The sequence below is a fragment of the Rhinopithecus roxellana genome, chromosome 1 (genome assembly GCF_007565055.1).
Source record: "Rhinopithecus roxellana isolate Shanxi Qingling chromosome 1, ASM756505v1, whole genome shotgun sequence".
NCBI classification, from domain to species: Eukaryota; Metazoa; Chordata; class Mammalia; order Primates; family Cercopithecidae; genus Rhinopithecus; species Rhinopithecus roxellana.
Window position 1 is genome coordinate 151,760,550 of NC_044549.1, and position 20,144 is coordinate 151,780,693.

General features: G+C 38.7%; 1 protein-coding gene across 1 annotated transcript in view; it reads right to left on the reverse strand.

Moving 5' to 3' along the window:
• Positions 1-688: 688 nt before the first annotated feature.
• CCDC50 (coiled-coil domain containing 50) overlaps positions 689-20,144 on the reverse strand; it is a 111,201-nt gene continuing 91,745 nt past the window's right edge. Inside the window, exons 12-13 of the mRNA XM_030932229.1 lie at positions 8,090-8,130; positions 689-917 (exon numbers count right to left, since the gene is read on the reverse strand). Of these exons, the coding sequence (XP_030788089.1) occupies positions 8,120-8,130 (11 nt within the window). The 3' untranslated portion in view covers positions 689-917; positions 8,090-8,119. The remainder of the gene's footprint in view (positions 918-8,089; positions 8,131-20,144) is intronic.

Below are 20,144 nucleotides of genomic sequence, written 5' to 3' on the forward strand. Positions count from 1 at the left end.
AATGGCTTCTAGAACAGATCTAATCTCACTAGTGTCTTGCAAATTCGGTGTCTAGTGAGGGTCTGCTTCCTGGTTCATACACAGCTTCTCAGCATAACCTCACATGGAGGAAAGAGGGAGGGAGCTCTCTAGGACCTCTTTATCATAAAGTCACAATTACACTCTCCCATAATAGAGTAATAGTGGGAGATGGGAGTTTCTTCCCGCCTTACTCCTTTCCCCTGCAGCTGTGCTGGCAGTGATACCTGGTCAAACCTGCAACTTCTTTCTGCATTCACTAAACCAGCCACACAGGCCCTTTGTCTTCACTGTTTCTTCTTTGTCCCAGGCTCTTCCTGTGCCTATGATTCTAGGTCACCAGTATTCCCTTTCTGCTCTTCCAGCTCATCAATATCTGTGTAATGGTATCCCAAAGCAAATCTACTCTATTTTAAATAACTAATATGGTTTCCATTTTCCCATTAGGACCCTGACTTACACTATAGACTATTTCCAAATGAATGCTAGTCTGATGCTTTGACATCTTCTATAATAACCACAAAATAAGGATGAAGAGAAGATTCAGAAAAAGCCAAAGATGGTGTCCCACCTTTTGGAACCAAAAAAAAAAAAAAAAAAATAGTACAGACACAAATATGTACTGAATCCAGTGAAGAAAAATGTATTCTCTGAAGTTATCCAAGGCAAAACAAAATTCTCTAGACATCAATCACTCAGAAAAGAGGAAGTGAAAGAAGAGCAATTTTAAAAGAGAACTTTCCACTAAAAATCTAGGCCAGAAACGCAGGGGCGGGGTTGGCAAGGAGGTGAAGAACAATTTTATCTTCTTCACTTTGAGAGCTTCAACATTATTTTATGCTTTTCAGCTTCAAAAATTGCCTTGTTCATGAAAGTTTCATAGGTAATTTAGGTATTTTCTGCAAAAAAATACAGAATATATAATGAGTTTCTGAGTTCAGAAGTTTTCTCCATTAGCAACCAATTTCTGATTCCTCTCAAAAAGGCAACTCACACATTTCGGTCCCTTTCAGCTACTCACATTCTCATTCAAGCGAGTAACTAAATGAAAACTGAGCACCATCATTTTAATGTACCCATGGGGATAAAGACCATGTTATTTTAAAAGTTAAATATTTTAGTTCCAGAAACCATCATGGCACTTAGAAATCTTTTAGAATAAAGGAAATAAATATCTCTACTTGGCCACCCATTAAGGTATACTTGGGCCACAATTTTATGGCAACTCCCAGCATAAGCCATTGACAAGTGAATTATGACACAGTTGTCCTCAAGATTTCAATAATCACAGTCACATTGAAACCTCACTGAGTTCTGCTGACACAAGTAACAGATAACCAATTAAAAGTAGCCAAGGACCAACAGGATCTCGGAAACAGGGAGACACGTATATCCTACAGATGTTAGAAACCAGCTGAACTTTCCTACTCATCTGTACGTGTGCAGACAGACCAATTGGTTCATTATATTGATATATTTAGAGGCAGATTATCCCAGGAAAACAGTTTGGCCCCTGCTCATTCTGGTCTTTGTTTTCAAATACAATAATATCACTTCATATTTTTAGAAGAATGTACAAATCTTTTTCACGTCTCTTACCTAACTTGATCCACACAGAAGCAATACTCTGAGTTGACACGCAAATACATGCATACATACTCATGCAGGTGGAGCATCAGGCACGATCACACAGATGTTCAACAGGGAGTCAGTACTAAGCAATCAGAATCCTCAGAAAGCTAGGAAATGTGGTCATCAATATTCTCAAACAAAAATGGTATACTCAGGGCTTAAGTTCTAGTATTTCAAGGGAAAAATAAGTTTTACTACAGATGTCAGAGGATAAATAATTTCAGCCAGACCCAAGCAAGATTTTTGTCCTATATTCACAAGAAAGTAAAACCAAGTTACTAAGTTACCTACACTCCTTTGGAGCTAAAGTCTTTCTCGCAAAGTAGAAAGTCCAAACAATGAGAATTATGATTTGACATGACCTGAAACTATCATTAGATTACCCATATATAACAGATGTTGATGACATTCTATAAACTAAAAAGCAATATAAACTAAAGCAGAATTACAGGAGAAAAGCATTTTCAAGATCTCAGCATAGTTTAGGCCAGTGATTTTCAAAATATGGTTCCTGTACCAGCAGCATCAGTTTGTTTAGGCTGCCATAACAAAATACCTAAACAAAGTGGCCTGTAAACAACAGAAATTTATTTCATTCAGTTCTCCAGGATGAGAAGTTCAAAATTAAGGAGCTGGCAAATTCGGTGTCTAGTGAGGGTCTGCTTCCTGGTTCATAGACAGCTTCTCAGCATAACTTCACATGGAGGAAAGAGGGAGGGAACTCTCTAGGACCTCTTTATCATAAAGTCACAATCACATTCATGAGAGATTCACCCTTATAATCTAGTCATCTCCCAGAAACCATCACATTGTGGGTTAGGACTTAAACGGATTTTGGAAAAACACAAATATTTCATCTATAATGTTCAGCATCAATTGGAAACTTGTTAGTAAAGCAAAGTTCAGAGACCTACTGAGTCATTAATTTTGAGGAGGAACCCAGAAATTGGTATTTTACAAATGCCTCTAGGTAATTGTGATGAATGCTAAAGATTCAGAACCTCTGGGCTAATGGAAAAAATATCTCAAAGTCAAATTTGCATTAGTAAAGAGACTCAACTATCTGCTGTGTAATATTGGGTAAAGTATTTTATCATACTGTGAATTTCTTCTTCAGCAAAATGAAAATAATATTTCCTCTCCGTATTATTTTAAAATTTTAAATACTCATAACAGCCAGTGTTCTCCTGCTAGAAGCTCAGCCCAGAAGTACCCCAATGAGAGAAGAGAATCAAACAACCATTACACAAGAATGTTACTGCTAAAATAAAACTACATGGACACCTGCTTCACCTTGAGCAAAGTCTGGGCCATAAAAGTTTAAAAACCACAGAGGCTGCCAAAAGACTCCACACAGAGAGGACCATTCTGTAAGAAGACTGAGCATGGTTTATGCATTGAGGTAGAATTCAGGCCTCATCCATTTTGCATTACTCCTTTGGAGAGTGAATGTACAAGATTTCAGGCCATAAATAATTTACCTAAACACCCACGGATCTTCTAAGTAGTAGAGCTGTTCTTTTAAATAGGCCAAAACCTGTGAAAATTTGCCAGAGACAGTCAGCCATGCCCAGTAGCAAAAGTCAGCCAGCAATGGAATTGCAACAGCATTCCAGGCTTAATCTCATTCCTGGAAACGGAATTTTCTCATGCTCTTCCCATAGAGTCTGGAGGGCCTCAGAACCTCACCTTGGGTCTTCCTAATGGCTTCTAGAACAGATCTAATCTCACTAGTGTCTAGCTTCAGAAATCTAGTTTTCCAGAACCTCATTCACACAATTCCAACGGTTTTTTCTGACCGCAGAGGGTTTGATTTAACGCTTTCTTCCTACCACAGTGGAAGGAAGGTACATAGACACTCTTCTCGGAGACAGCATCTCCAGAATTGATGGTTCCCCCAAAATGTCCAGTGGCTGTCAGAAGGAGCCTCCTTTTCTTTAAGAAAACTCCAGTGTTTTTAATTGTGAGCACTTCCCTTTGCTTTTTCCCTTGACTTGAAGCCCCCAAACCCTAAGGTGATTCCTGGCATTAAGAGGATTTAGGGGCCAGGCCAGGTGCAGTAGTAGTTCACACCTGTAATCCCAGCATTTTGGGAGGCCAAGGCCGGCAGATTACCTGAGGCTAGGAGTTCGAGACCAGCTTGACCAGCATGGTGAAACCCCAACCCTACTACAAATACAAAAAAAAAAAAAAAGCCAGTCTGGTGGTGGGTGTCTGTAATCCCAGCTACTCGGGAGGCTGAGGCAGGAGAATCACTTGTACTGGGAACCGGGGGCAGGGGGGAGGTTGCAGTGAGCTGAGATCACGCCACTACACTCCAGCCAGTGTAAGAGAGCCAGACTCTGTCTAAAAAAATGAAAAGACTTAGGGCTATGGAATTAGCTATGGTAACCCCAATGTCCCCAGAATCTGTTCAGCTATTTTGCAGTACATCAGGCTATCTCTGAAAAGCTCCAAAGTTAAGAAATTCCCCATCATTTGTGAATTCTGATGGAGCCCAGAATTGTTTCTGTAGCTCATAGTAGGTGTAGGAACACCCAGTGTTTAACCCTAGGTCCTTCTCTGAAGGCCAAGTTGTCCAGAAACCCCATGAGTTTCTTCCTTCATCATATAAGGGTGTGTGCACCCTGGAGGCAGAATCAGCACCTGAGCTACTTCCAGGTCAGTGATGGTGTCCAGGCTGCCCCGTGGAACTGATTGGTTGTGCCCTGATCGCCCCCAGAAATCTTTTACCTTACCTTCTCCTGGGAAAAAATCCCAGGAAGACCATAGTCCTAACTGCCACTGGAAGCATTGGAATCCAAGATAGAGATCCCAAAGATTTCTTTAGCTTTTCTGGAGTAAGTAGGGGCTGTCACATGGCCTCAGCTTAGAACAAAAGCCAGCAGTCATTAGCCAGTATTCCCATGGAGTTTATAGATGACTGTGAAGATCTCAAGGTTGGCACAAGGATTCACAGATCAACTCTGGATGAGGTTAATGCTATCAAGAATTAGCTCCAAACCTGCAATTATAGATTGCAATCTGGCCACATTCAGAGACCCTCAATTCTGAGATCTCTAGAAACTTGTCCTAGTACTTCTCTAGGATAGGGAAAAAAGCCCTATATATATCAACTCTTAGGCCTGAGAAATTAATAATAGTGAAACAGAAGGCTTCTAGGTGAACTTGGCCAGCTTCTTGGGAAATGTTGACTTAATGTGAAAAAACACCATATGTCTGAATATCTATCTCAGTATCAGGTACCTGATGTCAGAGGTTTTTTACTACAAAATCAAACAAGGACAACAAAGTCATACAGTTACCCCAAAACCCTATTATCCCCACAGTGAGACATCCAAAGAAGAAATGGCTCTGCAAGGTGTACACAGAGGGCTGAATGTTTGTGTCCCTCAAAATTCATATGTTAAAATCCTAGTTCCAACGTGATATATTTATAGGTGGGGCCTTTAAGAATAATCAGGTCATGAGGGTGGAGCCCTCTTAAGTAGGATTAGTGCCCTTACAAAAGGGACCCTCTCACCTTCTTTCTGCCATGGGAGGCTACAATGAGAAGTCAACAGTCTACAAACGGGAGGAGGGTCCTCACCAGAACTCAACAATGCTGGCACCTTGATTTTGGCCTTCCAGCCTCCGGAACTGTGTGAAATCAATTTCTGTTGTTATAAGCTACCCAGTCCATGGTTATAGCAGCACGAGCTAACTAAGATAACACAGACCATCCCTCATGGGACAAAGGGCCTTCGCTAAGACCCAAATGTCTTCCAAGGACCTGGGAACCTGCGGAGCCATCCTGCAGTCAGTCTCACAAAGGTTACTGTTACCTTTGTATCAGATTTGTTACTTCCTTAACAAAGGTCCGCAAGACCAACTATTTTTTCTTACCTTTACTCAAAAGCAAAATATGTTTGCTATAACAATTCAAAAGGAAATATAGTTGTTTATAAAGTAAAACTAGGTTTCTCCCTTCTCCACTTTCTCTGGGGAAATCTTATATGTATTTTTTATACTCTCTTCTATGATATATATATTATATCTAATATATATATAGATAGATACAATATGTATCTATATATATAGGATATTATGTTTTTAACATAAATTATGTCATAAACACACACACATATTGAAGTTTTTCCAGGTTCATTTGTTTTACTTTGTCTTTTTAAATCAATGCGTCAGTAGCCATTTTCCACCTTATCCTTTCTCCACCATCACTCTTAGTTAATAACTTTCCTTTCATCCAAAAGTTAGGTAATCATGAGGGAACTTTCACAACAACCCTCCTACCAACAACTATGTTCAGATTCTCTGCCTTCTCTCCTGTTCCTATGGCTGCCAGGACACTGCCTTCTCCTGGTTTTCCTCCTTTACAGTGGTCGCTCATTCTCAGTCTTGACTCTGGTTCCGCCTCATATTCCCAAGCTCTGAACTGTAGAGTTCCCCAGGATTCATCTTTAGACCTCTTATTTTCTCAAGAGACAGTCAGTCTCTAGTGATCTGATCCAGTTCTGTGGGTTTCAATGCCATATCTACACGGATGCTTCCAAGTCTCCATATGGAACCACTTTCCTAAACTTCCGAGAAATGTGTCTATTTGCCCACATCAAATCTCCACTTGGAAGTCTAACAGGTCTCTCAAACTTACCATGTCTGATCTCCACTGTCCCCTCTCTCCAGTTGTTACTGTTGTTTTCAACATAGTAGCATTACAGTACGTTTTACTATATGGTAATGCAGGAATTCTCCCATTGTTTTTTGTCAATATTTTCTTCAGGTTCTATTGAATAATTGTACAAGTGCTTACACTGGGCTTACAAAGATATAATTTTGAGCAAGTCACCTTCCCCTCTCTAGGACTCATTTGGAAAATCAGGTCAATAGTTTTCAGTTGTCTCACGGCAGTTCAGCTAGGTAGACTCTAGTTTTCACTTTCCTCGGTGTTCTGGAGATTCCTCTTACTTTAATTCCAGCTCTATTGCATTTCATCCAGATTCCCGGGTAGGTAGGGGTGTGTGTGTGTGTGTAAAGGTTTATGGTCATGTACTTTGCCATACAGGTAGATGTAGATGTCCCCACACGTCTGAAGTAATTTGTGTCTAAAATAAGAGGGTTCAGCTTATTTTTTGCCCCTTATTGTCTTTGCTAGAGGAGTGACAAGGGTATCACTTGGGAGATTAATAGAAATGCAGAACCCAGGCCCTCCTCCTGGACCTACAGGTGATTTACGTGTCCATTCAACACTGAAGTAGGCAGTGTTCCCTTATACTCCTGCAGCTTTGGCATTATAGGAGAAACCAATGATTAAGTTATCATAATTCTGGTTTTCCTAATTTTTTTTTCTAAGTATCAGACTGAACTAAATTGGAAACATTCTCCAAGCTTTAAGAATTCCCTAAAGAATTTGAAAGAGGGTGAGGAAAAAAGCAGTAACAAGGTATTCTTGCAATTGTCCTGGCCTGTGATAAATACGGAGGTCTTTTTCTCGCTTCACTTGTATGTGACGACGATTCTTTCCTTGGCCAAACTCTACTTGGGTTCCTATGAGCAATTTTCCAACAAGGCCTGACTTTTGGACTTCTGAGTTCATCTCTGCATGGTCCAGTTTTAGCACAAATCCGGCTAAGTCAGTTTAGTGAAAGTCCTCCACCCTCGATATCTAATCAGATCCCTCATTTCCCTTCCTGGATGTCTTACCACACTGGCTTGCCTTCAGCAAGGATCCTACTAAGTAGACTTAGCCGGAATACCACCTGGATCCTTGATGTTTCCTCTTAGCAGTTTTTCACCGAGCGACCCTCACCGTGCTCCTTGGCTATGGATTCCCACATTTCCTTTTTACATTCGGGGCCAAGCTCCATCTCTCTTCCCAATGCAAGACCCAATCTCAGTGGTCTTTACGCTTATCTTGATAGTCACCCCCCACCCCCCGCCACCAGGGTTTAACAAAGTCTTTCTTACTGTCTTTAATAAGCATTAGAATAATTTTTTCTTTAACACGTGATTATATTTGTTTTCTACCTGTTTGGGGCTTGTTTCTTTTTTGTTGTTTTTCTTTTTTTTCTTTTTTCACTCATTTTTTCTCTATTCCATTAATTCTGAAAACGTCTACTACCCTGCTCAAACATCTTATCTAAGTTTTGCTTTCCCACTTCAACCTGTTCAGGTACACGTTAGCTATTCCATATAAGGTTTTCTTCTAAGACTTTATCTGAAAATAAGTTCTCTGGCTTTAAAAAAATAAAACAAGAAATTTTTCACCTCTAACATTTTCATATTTTAGTATTAGTTATAAAATAAAAGATAAATTACAAAAGAAAAAATATAAATAGCTGACAAGTATATTTAATAGATTAATCTTTCTAGTAATCAAGAAAATGTGTCTTAAAACAAGATAGGATTTTTAAGCTATCAAGTTGACATGGATTATGCAGCATACCTGTGTTTCTCGGAGTTTGAGTAGACAACATTATTCACACTCTGAAAAAAGAAATACATTTCACAATTATTTTTAAATACAGTCTTTAATCTTTTCATCATATTTCTAGGAGTTTATCATAAGAAAACATTTAAGAATGTAAACAAATATTTAGCTGGAGGGATAGTTATCAAAGTGCTGTCTTTATTAGGGGAGTAAAAAAAATTTGAAATGCCATAAGTATCAAATAAATGTAAATTAACTTCAGCTGTTTATGGTAAAATTGTAGTGGAACAATGCTTAGAGGGAATGGTATTTACAATATATCAATTTTAAAAGATGTGTTTCAAAATAATATGAATCCTATTTTAGTAAAATAAATATGTATATGTGAGTGTCCATGTACGTCTGCCTGTGTGTGTGTGTGTGTGTTGCTTGAGAAAAACATAAATGAGTTATTTTTTGCATTGGAATTACAAAGTTTCTAATTTAGATTCAGTATTTGTGGTTTTTTTAAGTAGGGAAAAAAATAAGAAAAAAAAGTATTGTTAAATTTCAAAAGTACAGAGTCTTTCTCCCAAGACTGATGACAGAAGAGGAAAAAGTAAAACCCTAAGAAAGAGTTCAGCTTTCCTTTTTCTATTTTCGGTTCTTCACTGTTTTTAGATGAAAACTCCTAATTAGCAAATCACCTTTTGATAAGCAATGAGTGTCCTGGTGTGGCCAAAATGCAATTATTGAAGCAATTAATTAGTCATTGAACAAACGTATAACTACTTTTGTCCCTTAAATAGAAAGGACATATAGGGTGTTTGTCTCTTCAGGTTTTCTCTGTACCTGACTTTTGTTCTCTTTCGCACTTCATAATACTTTTTCCAGTGGGTTCATGACAAAGGTATATATATTTATCCAAACCACTCAGTCTCTCCATTTCTAGCAGCTACAGTAAAAATACCAGTGTTAAAGTAGATGACAACTATTCATTAATGGTTGAGGAAAAAGCAATATTTTTTTCAATTGTTTTTCTCTGTCAACAACTAAGAAAAACAAAATACTAGGGAAATTATTGAATTGCTGATTAAGCAATGTTAAAATAGACACTAATACTTCGCAAAGTAAGATGCAAATACATTACTTGTAATCTTAATTTCAAAACAAAATGAAATAAAGTTTAACAAATAATTTGCATGAATATTTTCTAATTTTTAAAAAGTCATTTGAATAAATTATGAAAAACAGATAAGCAAAAGAAAATATAAGTTAAAATCATCCATCATCCCACTGCCATAGGACACTATCCTTAACATTTGTATATTTACTGTTGTAGTCTATTTTCTATACTAAAATAGATAGGTGTATATAACATATATAACTTGAATCATAGTAAGCCTGTTGCTTCATAAGATTCATTCCATTAAAAAATAAGTCATGAAGCTATTTTGTGGATTACTATCTTATAACAGAAATGTAATGGCAGCAGGATGATCCACATGACAAGCTGATAAAAATTTATTTTCTTTTCCACTTTTTATTTTGAAATTTTAGACTCAGAATAGTTGCGATAATAGCACAAAGAAATCCTAAAAGTCTTAAATTCCTGAATGTTAACATTTTACTGCATGTGTTCAGCATTCCCATACATACTTTCTCTCTTTCCCTCTCATATGACTCCTTCTCTCCACAGACGTACGCATACATGTGTATGTATATATATGTGTGTGTGTGTGTATAATACTTTCTAAAGAGAAAGCTGCAAACAGAATTACACTCTAAACACCTGAGTGTAATTTTCTAAAATGAAGGATGTTCTTTTACATAAACATTACAATTAATAAAATTAGTAAAATTACTTAACATTGATGCAATACTTCTTGTGATACACAGATCAAAGTTACAGAATAAATTCAAATTACTCCCATTTTTTCCATAATGCCTTTTATAGAGCAGGAATGTTCTTTTTCTTATCCAGAGCACAAGCAAGGATAACACATTGCATTAGTTAATTGGGTCAGAGCCAAATCATGGTGGACATTAAGATGTAGGTCTATTAAGAAGTTTCTACTTCATCTTATAAGAATAGAAGACATTGGAAGTTTTAAGCTCAGATTATCAAATTTTGTTTTGTTTTTTTTAAAAGGCATTTCTGTTGGCATTACAGAAAACGATTTGGAAGAACAAGACTGTTTAATACATTTCTGGAGCAGTACGACACAAGAGGACAAGGCACCGACTATACAGACGGAGAGGAGGGGAAAATAAGAGATGAATCAAAATGACGTGTGCAAAGGCAGCTTCTGCTCCTCCATTCCAAAGTAGGAATTAAATAGTTTAAGTTTGTGATGGCAGACCTTTTCCTACCACTGGTATTCACTTATAAGGAAGAGGACAAAAAAATTTCCTGCCTTCAACTTATGTTTGCAAAGAGTGTTTTAAGATTGAGTTTGTAACACATTGTGTATTTCTCAGTGAAAAAGGATAGTCCAGTTTAACAACTGTCCATTTCACATCTAAAAATCTGTTTATACCATCACAGCCCCCTATTGTACGTCAAATTATGAAAGGTCTTGAGTATCAGTCCCAAAAGGTATTACTTTATCCAACAGCCAGCCTAATGTTAGAGATCATTCTTAGTTTTGCACTTAAATAAATGGATAGTGCTAAACTTCTGTCACTTAACAAGCTAAATTAAAGAATAATTAACAGCCTTATGAGTTAAAATGAAAACTGCACAGTATGTTTTACAATCCTATAAAACCTAATGAAATACATGCAATTAAAAAGTTTCATGTGAGAACTTAGGTTCTTAGGTTCATCATACAATTCAATCTGTACATCTTCTGGGAATTGAGTTAAAAATGCAGATTTTGGCCGGGCGCGGTGGCTCAAGCCTGTAATCCCAGCACTTTGGGAGGCCGAGACGGGCGGATCACAAGGTCAGGAGATCGAGACCATCCTGGCTAACATGGTGAAACCCCGTCTCTACTAAAAAATACAAAAAACTAGCCGGGCGAGGTGGTGGGCGCCTATAGTCCCAGCTACTTGGGAGGCTGAGGCAGGAGAATGGCGTAAACCCGGGAGGCGGAGCTTGCAGTGAGCGGAGATCCAGCCACTGCACTCCAGCCTGGGTGACAGAGCAAGACTCCGTCTCAAAAAAAAAAAAAAAAAAAATGCAGATTTTGATTCCATGGGTCTGGGGTGGGGGTCTAAGATTTGTCATTTTAACATCCTGCCAGGGATTGTCCATGATGCTAGTTCCCAGACCACACTCTGAATAACAAGAATGTAGTAATCATTGATTGAGTCTCACTGGATAACACATTTTTACTTGGAGAGGGAGGTGGCACAGCAGGCTGGAAAGAGTACAAGGGTGGGAGTCAAGGATAAGTAATTCAAGAACTATCTCTGCCATGAATAAACTACGTGACATGAGGCAGATCCTATGATCATTTGGGGCCTCAGTTTCCTCAATGTGTATATCTCTAATGGAAGAGTGAATTGGTTTTCTAAGACATAAGGATATGTTTTCAGCAAACATTTAACAAAATTCAAACCTTAATGAGCAGACATGCTATGGCTGGTTTAATTGCAGTAAGTGCATTTATTTAAAAATATTCAATGTTTTCCTGCTGAGAGTGCATCTGAAATAGTTACCATCTGATTATAAAGAAAATGGAAAACTAAATTACCTTCAAGAGAAAATGACCTCTTCTATTCATAAAGTTGAAGGCTAAATGAAAGAACAAAGATTGTAGCCAAAGAACCATAAATCAGGTGATTAAAATATTCCTTCTCATACCCAGAAATATATACCCTACTTTTCTTCCTTAGGCACGGCTTTTAGCTAAATACACTGTTTTCGAATTTGAAATGAGGCAGTTTTTCATTTCATTTAAACATGTGGCTCTGAACTGATGGGAGGCAAAAGATAATTAAGTGTAGTCTATTGCAGAAGCATTCAGATTAGTAGGGGCAGAGTGTTCTCAAGAAATCAATGGGGTCTAATCAGAAGACACCCAAATCCAAAAGTATATACCTTGTACATCGATGTTCATCAGGGATATGGATCTAAAATTCTCTTTTTTTGTTGTGTCTCTGCCAGGCTTTGGTATCAGAATGATGCTGGCCTCATAAAATGAGGTAGGGAGGATTCCCTCTTTTTCTATTGATTGAAATAGTTTCAGAAGGAATGGTACCAGTTGGAAGTCCTGGCCAGGGCAATCAGGCAGGAGAAAGAAATAAAGGTATTCAATTAGGAAAAGAAGAAGTCAAATTGTCCATGTTTGCAGATGACATGATTGTATATTTAGAAAACCCCATCGTCTCAGCCCAAAAGCTCCTTAAGCTGATAAGAAACTTCAGCAAAGTCTCAGAATACAAAATCAATGTGCAAAAATCACAAGCATTCTTATACACCAATAACAGACAAATAGAGACCCAAATCATGAGTGAACTCCCTTTCACAATTGCTTCAAAGAGAATAAAATACCTAGGAATCCAACTTACAAGGGATGTAAAGGACCTCTTCAAGGAGAACTACAAACCACTGCTCAGTGAAATAAAAGAGGACACAAACAAATGGAAGAACATTCTATGCTCATGGATAGGAAGAATCAATATCGTGAAAATGGCCATACTGCCCAAGGTAATTTATAGATTCAATGCCATCCCCATTAAGCTACCAATGACTTTCTTCACAGATTTGGAAAAAACTACTTTAAAGTTCATATGGAACCAAAAAAGAGCCCACATTGCCAAGACAATCCTAAGCCAAAAGAACAAAGCTGGAGGCATCACACTACCTGACTTCAAACTATACTACAAGGCTACAGTAATCAAAACAGCAGGGTACTGGTACCAAAACAGAGATATAGAGCAATAGAACAGAACAGAGCCCTCAGAAATAATACTACACATCTACAACCATTGATCTTTGACAAACCTGACAAAAACAAGAAATGAGGAAAGGATTCCCTATTTAATAAATGATGCTGGGAAAACTGGCTAGCCATATTTAGAAAGCTGAAACTGGATCCCTTCCTTACACCTTATACAAAAATTAATTCAAGATGGATTAAAGACTTAAATGTTAGACCTAAAACCCTAAAAACCCTAGAAGAAAACCTAGGTAACACCATTCAGGACCTAGGCATGGGCAAGGACTTCATGTCTAAAACACCAAAAGCAATAGCAACAAAAGCCAAAATTGACAAATGGAATCTAATTAAACTAAAGCGCTTCTGCACAGCAAAAGAAACTACCATCAGAGTGAACAGGCAACCTACAGAATGGGAGAAAATTTCTGCAATCTACTCATCTGACAAAGGGCTAATATCCAGAAACTACAAAGAACTCCAACAAATTTACAAGAAACAAACAAACAACCCCATCAAAAAGTAGGCAAAGGATATGAACAGACACTTCTCACAAGAAGACATTTATGCAGCCAACAGACACATGAAAAATGCTCATCATCACTGGCCATCAGAGAAATGCAAATCAAAACCACAATGAGATACCGTCTCACACCAGTTAGAATGGCGGTCATTAAAAAGTCAGGAAACAACAGGTGCTGGAGAGGATGTGGAGAAATAGGAACACTTTTACACTGTTGGTGGGACTGTAAACTAGTTCACATTACAGAAAACAGTGTGGCGATTCCTCAAGAATCTAGAACTAGAAATACCATTTGACCCAGCCATCCCATTACTGGGTATATACCCAAAGTATTATAAACCATGCTGCTATAAAGACACATGCACATGTATATTTACTGTGGCACTATTCACAATAGCAAAGACTTGGAACCAACCCAGATTCCATCAATGATAGACTGGATTAAGAAAATGTGGCACATATACACCATGCAATACTATGCAGCCATAAAAAAGGATGAGTTCATGTCCTTTGGAAGCTGGAAACCATTATCCTCAGCAAACTATCACCAGGACAAAAAAAAAAAAAAGCAAACACCACATGTTCTCACTCATAGGTGGGAATTGAACAATGAGAACACTTGGACACAGGAAGGGGAACATCACACACCAGGGCCTGTCCTGGTGTGGGAAGAGTGGGGAGGGATAGCATTAGGAGATATAACTAATGTAAATGACGAGTTAATGGGTGCAGCACACCAACATGGCATATGTATACATATGTAACAAACTTGCACGTTGTGCACATGTACCCTAGAACTTAAAGTATAATTAAAAAATAAAAATTAAAAAATTAAAAAAAATTTTTTAAAGTATATACCTTGTACAAAACATTATTTCCTCATAATTTGTAAGTAGTCGTATTAGTCTGTTTTCACACTGCTGATAAAGACCTACCCAAGACTGGGCAGTTTACAAAAGAAACAGGTCTATTGAACTTACAGTTCCACGTGGCTAAGGAGGCCTCACAATCATGGCAGAAAGTGAAAAGTACGTCTCACATGGCAACAGACAAGAGAAGAAAGCTTCTGCAGGGAAGCTCCCATTTTTTTTTTTTTTTTTTTATTTTTATTTTTTGAGACGGAGTCTCGCTCTGTCGCCCAGGCTGGAGTGCAGTGGTGCGATCTTAGCTCACTGCAAGCTCCGCCTTCCAGGTTCCCGCCATTCTCCTGCCTCAGTCTCCGGAGTAGCTGGAACTATAGGCGCCGCCACCTCGCCCGGCTAGTTTTTTGTATTTTTAGTAGAGACGGGGTTTCACCATGTTAGCCAGAATGGTCTCGATCTCCTGACCTCGTGATTCGCCCGCCTCGGCCTCCCAAAGTGCTGGGATTACAGGCCTGAGCCACCGCGCCCAGCCCGGAAGCTCCCATTTTTAAAACCGTCAGATCTCGTGAGACTTACTCACTATCACGAGAACAGCACCAGACCCACCCGATTCAATCACCTCCCATCAGGTTCCTCCTGCAACATGTGGGAATTGTGGGAGTTACAATTCAAAATGCGATTTGGGTGGGGACACAGCCAAACCGTATCAGTAGTAAACTAGATAGAACGGATTTTTAAAAAGTAAAGAAAGAGAAAAATAGAGGGAAGGAAGGAGCGAGATGTATTATTTAACTTGGCAGAGATTTACAGTGAGCACATTCATTCGCTTTCTCACAATCTTTGGGATCAGCTGTGTTTTTGAAGCAGCCCAGTATCCAGGGGTCACCTTTTTGCCAGCTGCCTGGGTCCTGCTGCTTTTGATCACTTTCTCTGGCAGATGTGACGTGATTCTATTTGCCAGCTCGCTCCTTTGAGTCTGCTAACTCAGTACACACTGCTCTCATCTCACTAGCAGGGCTGCCTCTGGGTGAAAGCACTTACTCCTGCCAAAGGTGATCTCCCTTTGGAAGGGCAAGCCCCTGTCATCTCCTGACAGCCCAGACTCCCACGGCAGATGCAGCTCTCCCTCTGGTCCTGGTGTCAGATTCAAAGCCCTGACAAGCTTCCATCAGCAGAAGCTCCCTTTTAATTGCTATAGATCAAAAAGTGCTGAACATGTCAATCAAAATAGATAGAACAGGATAGAGGAAGAGAGGAAAGACTGGGCATTTACCAAGGTAACCCAGGCTTTCTTTATGCCACCTGATCCTACCTGATTAATGGGCTGTTCATTCTCCCACCAATACCATAAACAAAAAGCAACCAATTTCAATGTCCGTATATTGACCCTTACTCTCACGTATTTTCTCTTTCCTATAATTTGTCCCTACAGCTACCTCGTATTTCCATTAGGAGACACCCGTCAATACACACCCATACCTACAAGAGAGAAAGAGAGAGAGCCCTTAACCACATTTCTTTTTTTAATTTTACATACTTGTTATTCCTTTGTTCCTTCCTATTGCATTCCATCGATGTGGCAAAAAACGTGATTTTCACAGCTGGAAGTGGGCTTCACTAAACAGAGTCTAACAGTTGAGTAAACTAAGGCCAAGAGAATTAATCTGACTTATGCAAGGCTAAACAGAAGCTTTACCTACTACCTCACTTTCTATTTAATGTACGCTTCTATTTCATGACTATGCTAGCTATATTTCAATAGCCTGATCTAAACGCTCCAGAGGCAATCACAGTGCTGGTGCAAAACCAAGCCCACTGTGCCACATTGGCCCTGCCACTCAATAGCTTCCTTCTCTGTACAGTGAGAACGTGCAGCCTTCCCTACCTCGCAGAAGAGTTGTGAGCATTGCAACTACTGTCTTGGTAATGCTATTCAGTCCAAACACACAGTGAGTTCTAATTTATCGACTATTTCTTTTCTTTCTTTTTTTTTTTTTTTTTTAAACTTTCATGTTAAGTTCAGGGGAACATGCACAGGTTTGTTATATAGACAAATTCGTGTCATGGGGGTTTGTTGAATAGATTATTTCATTACTTAGGTATTAAGTCTAGTATCCATTAGTTATCTGTCCTGATCCAGTCCCTCCTCCCACCCTCTAGCCTCTGAAAGGCTCAGTGTATGTTTTTCCCCTCTATGTGCCCATGTGTTCTCATCATTTAGCTGACACATGCAATATCTGGTTTTCTGTTCCTGCGTTAGTTTTCTAAGGATAATGGCCTCCAGTTCCATCCATATTCCTGTAAATGATATGATCTCATTCTCTTTTATGACTGCATAGTATTCCATGGTGTGTATGTACCACATTTTCTTTATCCAGTCTATCACTGATGGGCATTTAAGCTGATTCCATTTCTTTGCTATTGTAAATAGTACTGCAATGAACATATGTGTGCATGTGTCTTTAGAACAAATTGTATAGTCCTTTGAGTATATACCCAGTTATGGGATTCTTGGGTCAAATGGCACTTCTGTTTTTAGGTCTTTTAGGAATTGCCACACTGTCTTCCACAATGGTTCAACTAATTTACACTCCCACCAGTAGTGTATAAGCATTCCTTTCTCTCCACAACCTCACCAGCATCTGTTACTTTTTGACTTTTTCATAGTCATCATTCTGGCTAGTATGAGATGGCATCTCATCATGGTTTTGATTTGCATTTCTCTAATGTTCAGTGATTTTGAGTTTTTTTCATATGATTGTTAGCTGTATGTATGTCTTCTTGTGAAAAGTGTCTGTTCATGTCCTTTGCCCACTTTTTAATGCAGTAGTTATTTCTTCCTTGTAAATGTCAGTTCCTTATAGATGCTGGATATTAGACCTTTATTGGATGCATATTTTGCAAACATTTTCTCCCATTCTGTAGGATGTCTGCTCACTCTGTCTATAGTTTCCTTAGCTGTGCAGAAGTGCTTTAATTCTATTTGTCAATTTTTGCTTTTGTTTCAATTGCTTTTGGCATCTTTGTCATGAAATCTTTGCCTGTTCCTATGCCCTGAATGGTATTACCTAGGCTATCTTTCATGGTTTTTATAGTTTGCTGTTTCATATTTAAGTCTTTAATACATCTTGAGTTAATTTTTATATGTGGCATAAAGAAGAGATCCAGTTTCAATCTTCTGCATATGGCTAGTCAGTTATCACAGCACCATTTATTGAATACAGAATCCTTTCCCCATTGTTTGTTTTTGTATCAACTATTTCTTAAGTAGAAATTAGTATTCAGAAGAAGTAAAACATTTATAGTTTACTCAACTTATTTAATGCATCTCAATAAGTTAGAGACCAACGATCTCCCGAAATTGAGGTTTTCGTGATTTTTTGTTTTTTTTTGGTGGATCAACAGACTGAAAAATGTTATTGTCCCAAGTAAACAAGTTTCTAAAATTCTCACTTACTGCCACTTTTGTTTTATAAACTAAAAAAAAAAAAACAAAAACTTAAATTCTAAGTAGAATAAAGGGCATAATTTGAAAACCAAAAATAATCCTTCCCCAAAACAAATAATACTTTTGATTCTGATGAGAAAATGCTGTCATGGACCAGTGTAACAAGCACTAGAGTTTGAAAGCCCTTGTTTTTATCTCATCTATAATAAGAAAGAGGCATATTGCCAGAGACTGCGTGCAGCCCTCCTTCTTCCCACCTTCCCATATGTGCCAGGAAGAGGCAAAGCTCAGGGGCTTTGACTGAGACGACATTTTTCTAGGACTCTAAATGAAGCAGCTGTCAGTCACCAAAGACTTATCCAGTGTTCATCAAATCTGCACATAAATTCTATTTGCCAAAGTCAGTATCCAAAAAAAAAAAAAATCATCAAACACAGACAACAAGAAAATCTAACAAAATGAACGCTGGAAAAACAGCAAGCTCTGCCCCTTATTGCAAAACTCACCTGTACTTCTAGTGATGTTCATAAAAATGGTGTATGAGAAAACAGACTGAAAGCTTAATAAAAGATCAATGTGAGCTGTGACTGCATGAACGGTGTTCAAATTTAGGAAGCAATAGCTTGAACTCAGTTTTGTGGCAATCAGACCATGCCTGGAGGTGAGATTTGAACAGGTATAAAGACAGACTAAAAGAGGCAAGAGGAGACAATCAGAAGTGCAAAGGCCCTGGGCTGTATCATAAAAAGATACTGATGACCCCAGGGATATCTATGTCAGAGTAGTAACATTTCAGGAGCAACAGTCACTATTTTCAGATGGCTGAAGAGCTGTCATGTAGAAGAGAAAATAGAACTGCCAGAGGCACATGCAGGTCAAAATGATTGGAAACCAAGGAAAATAGACTTATGCAGCATAAAGAAAAAAGTCTAACTCTTATAGTTGCTCCCCTCTCCCCAGCCCCGCCAAAATGGAGTGATTTTCTTGAGCAGTGTTGAGTTCCTTACATTGAGAAGTAAGGAATATCCAGACTGAGGAGCTACACCAGAAAGTCTAACAAAAAGAAACAAGATGGTGCTATAGACTCCAGCTAACAGCCGGAGATGTGAGAATTCTACTATATCATCTTGAACATCTCCCAGCTACTTTTTCAGTCTTGCTTTGCCCACAAGCGAGGCTATCATATATAATAAACACAGAGCATCTTTACAGTTTGAACATGCTCTGGCTTTTATCAATAACCATATCTGGGTTTTTTCTCTTACCTTTGATGCTGGAGCTATCATTTATTGACTATTTTCCTTGAAAAGGGCACTGTAAAATGTTGAAGTATGTTATATTATTATTCCCCTTTGAAAGACAGAGAAGCTAACTTTCAGAGCCCATACATAATTTGCCAAAGCCACACAGCCGGCAAGTCAAGGACCTAATTCTAAACCCAAATCTGTCTGAAGCTCTTAAACCACATGGTGCATGGACTGAAAACATTTAAAATTTATTATCTTGAAAGGATTCTCATTTTGTCCTAGCAGTATTTGTTTCGTTGCCAAATCATATGCCTATAAAGTTACACAAATTCCTGATTATCCAAGGATTAACTTGGAGCTCAGCATCACGAAACTGTTGCCCTTCCCTGATCTGTTTTCTTTGATATTAATACAAGCCTCCACGATAATTCCTCTTGTCATGTCCTGGGACTCACTGTCCATAAAAATGATATTTCCAACAACGTGGGATGACGTGTCTTTGGCCCCTCAACCATAGTTGCCTCTCTTTGCACTCCACCTCAGTTATTTACTATATGGGCTCAAGACCTATACCATATCTAAAATATTTTCTTTCTGACTATAACAATTTATCCTTTACACTAACTCCCTTATTTCGTGACCCTTGGACTCTGATCTTGTGGTGATCTGATGGAAAACTGTTCCCTACTCTCCAAGAACGTTACTTCTTGCCCCCAGCCTCATCCAAAGATTTCAGTGCTTTACCTTAACCTCTTTCTCTCCTCTGGCTCTAGACCTCCCTGTTACACACGCCCATCTAAACCCCAACAATGCATCACTCTCAACCATTCACATCTTCTGCTTCTACATAGGGGTTGCCGATGTGGCTGCTGAAACCAAGCAGCTATGAAGATTGATGCCACAATAAATGAGCACAATCCAATCACAGCTGTTTTCTCAATCGACAGTGCTCAGCAATTCCTAGTCAGTCCCTTTTAGTGTTTGCCTCAGCCCCTCCTCTAAACTGCCACCATTCTTCACAAGCTTCTAAATCTCACTGTTCTATTGTAGAACATAACTTGTTGTCGTATTTCACGTTTCTCAAACTTCCAACCTTGCCTCCTCGTTCTCAACACAGGAAATCC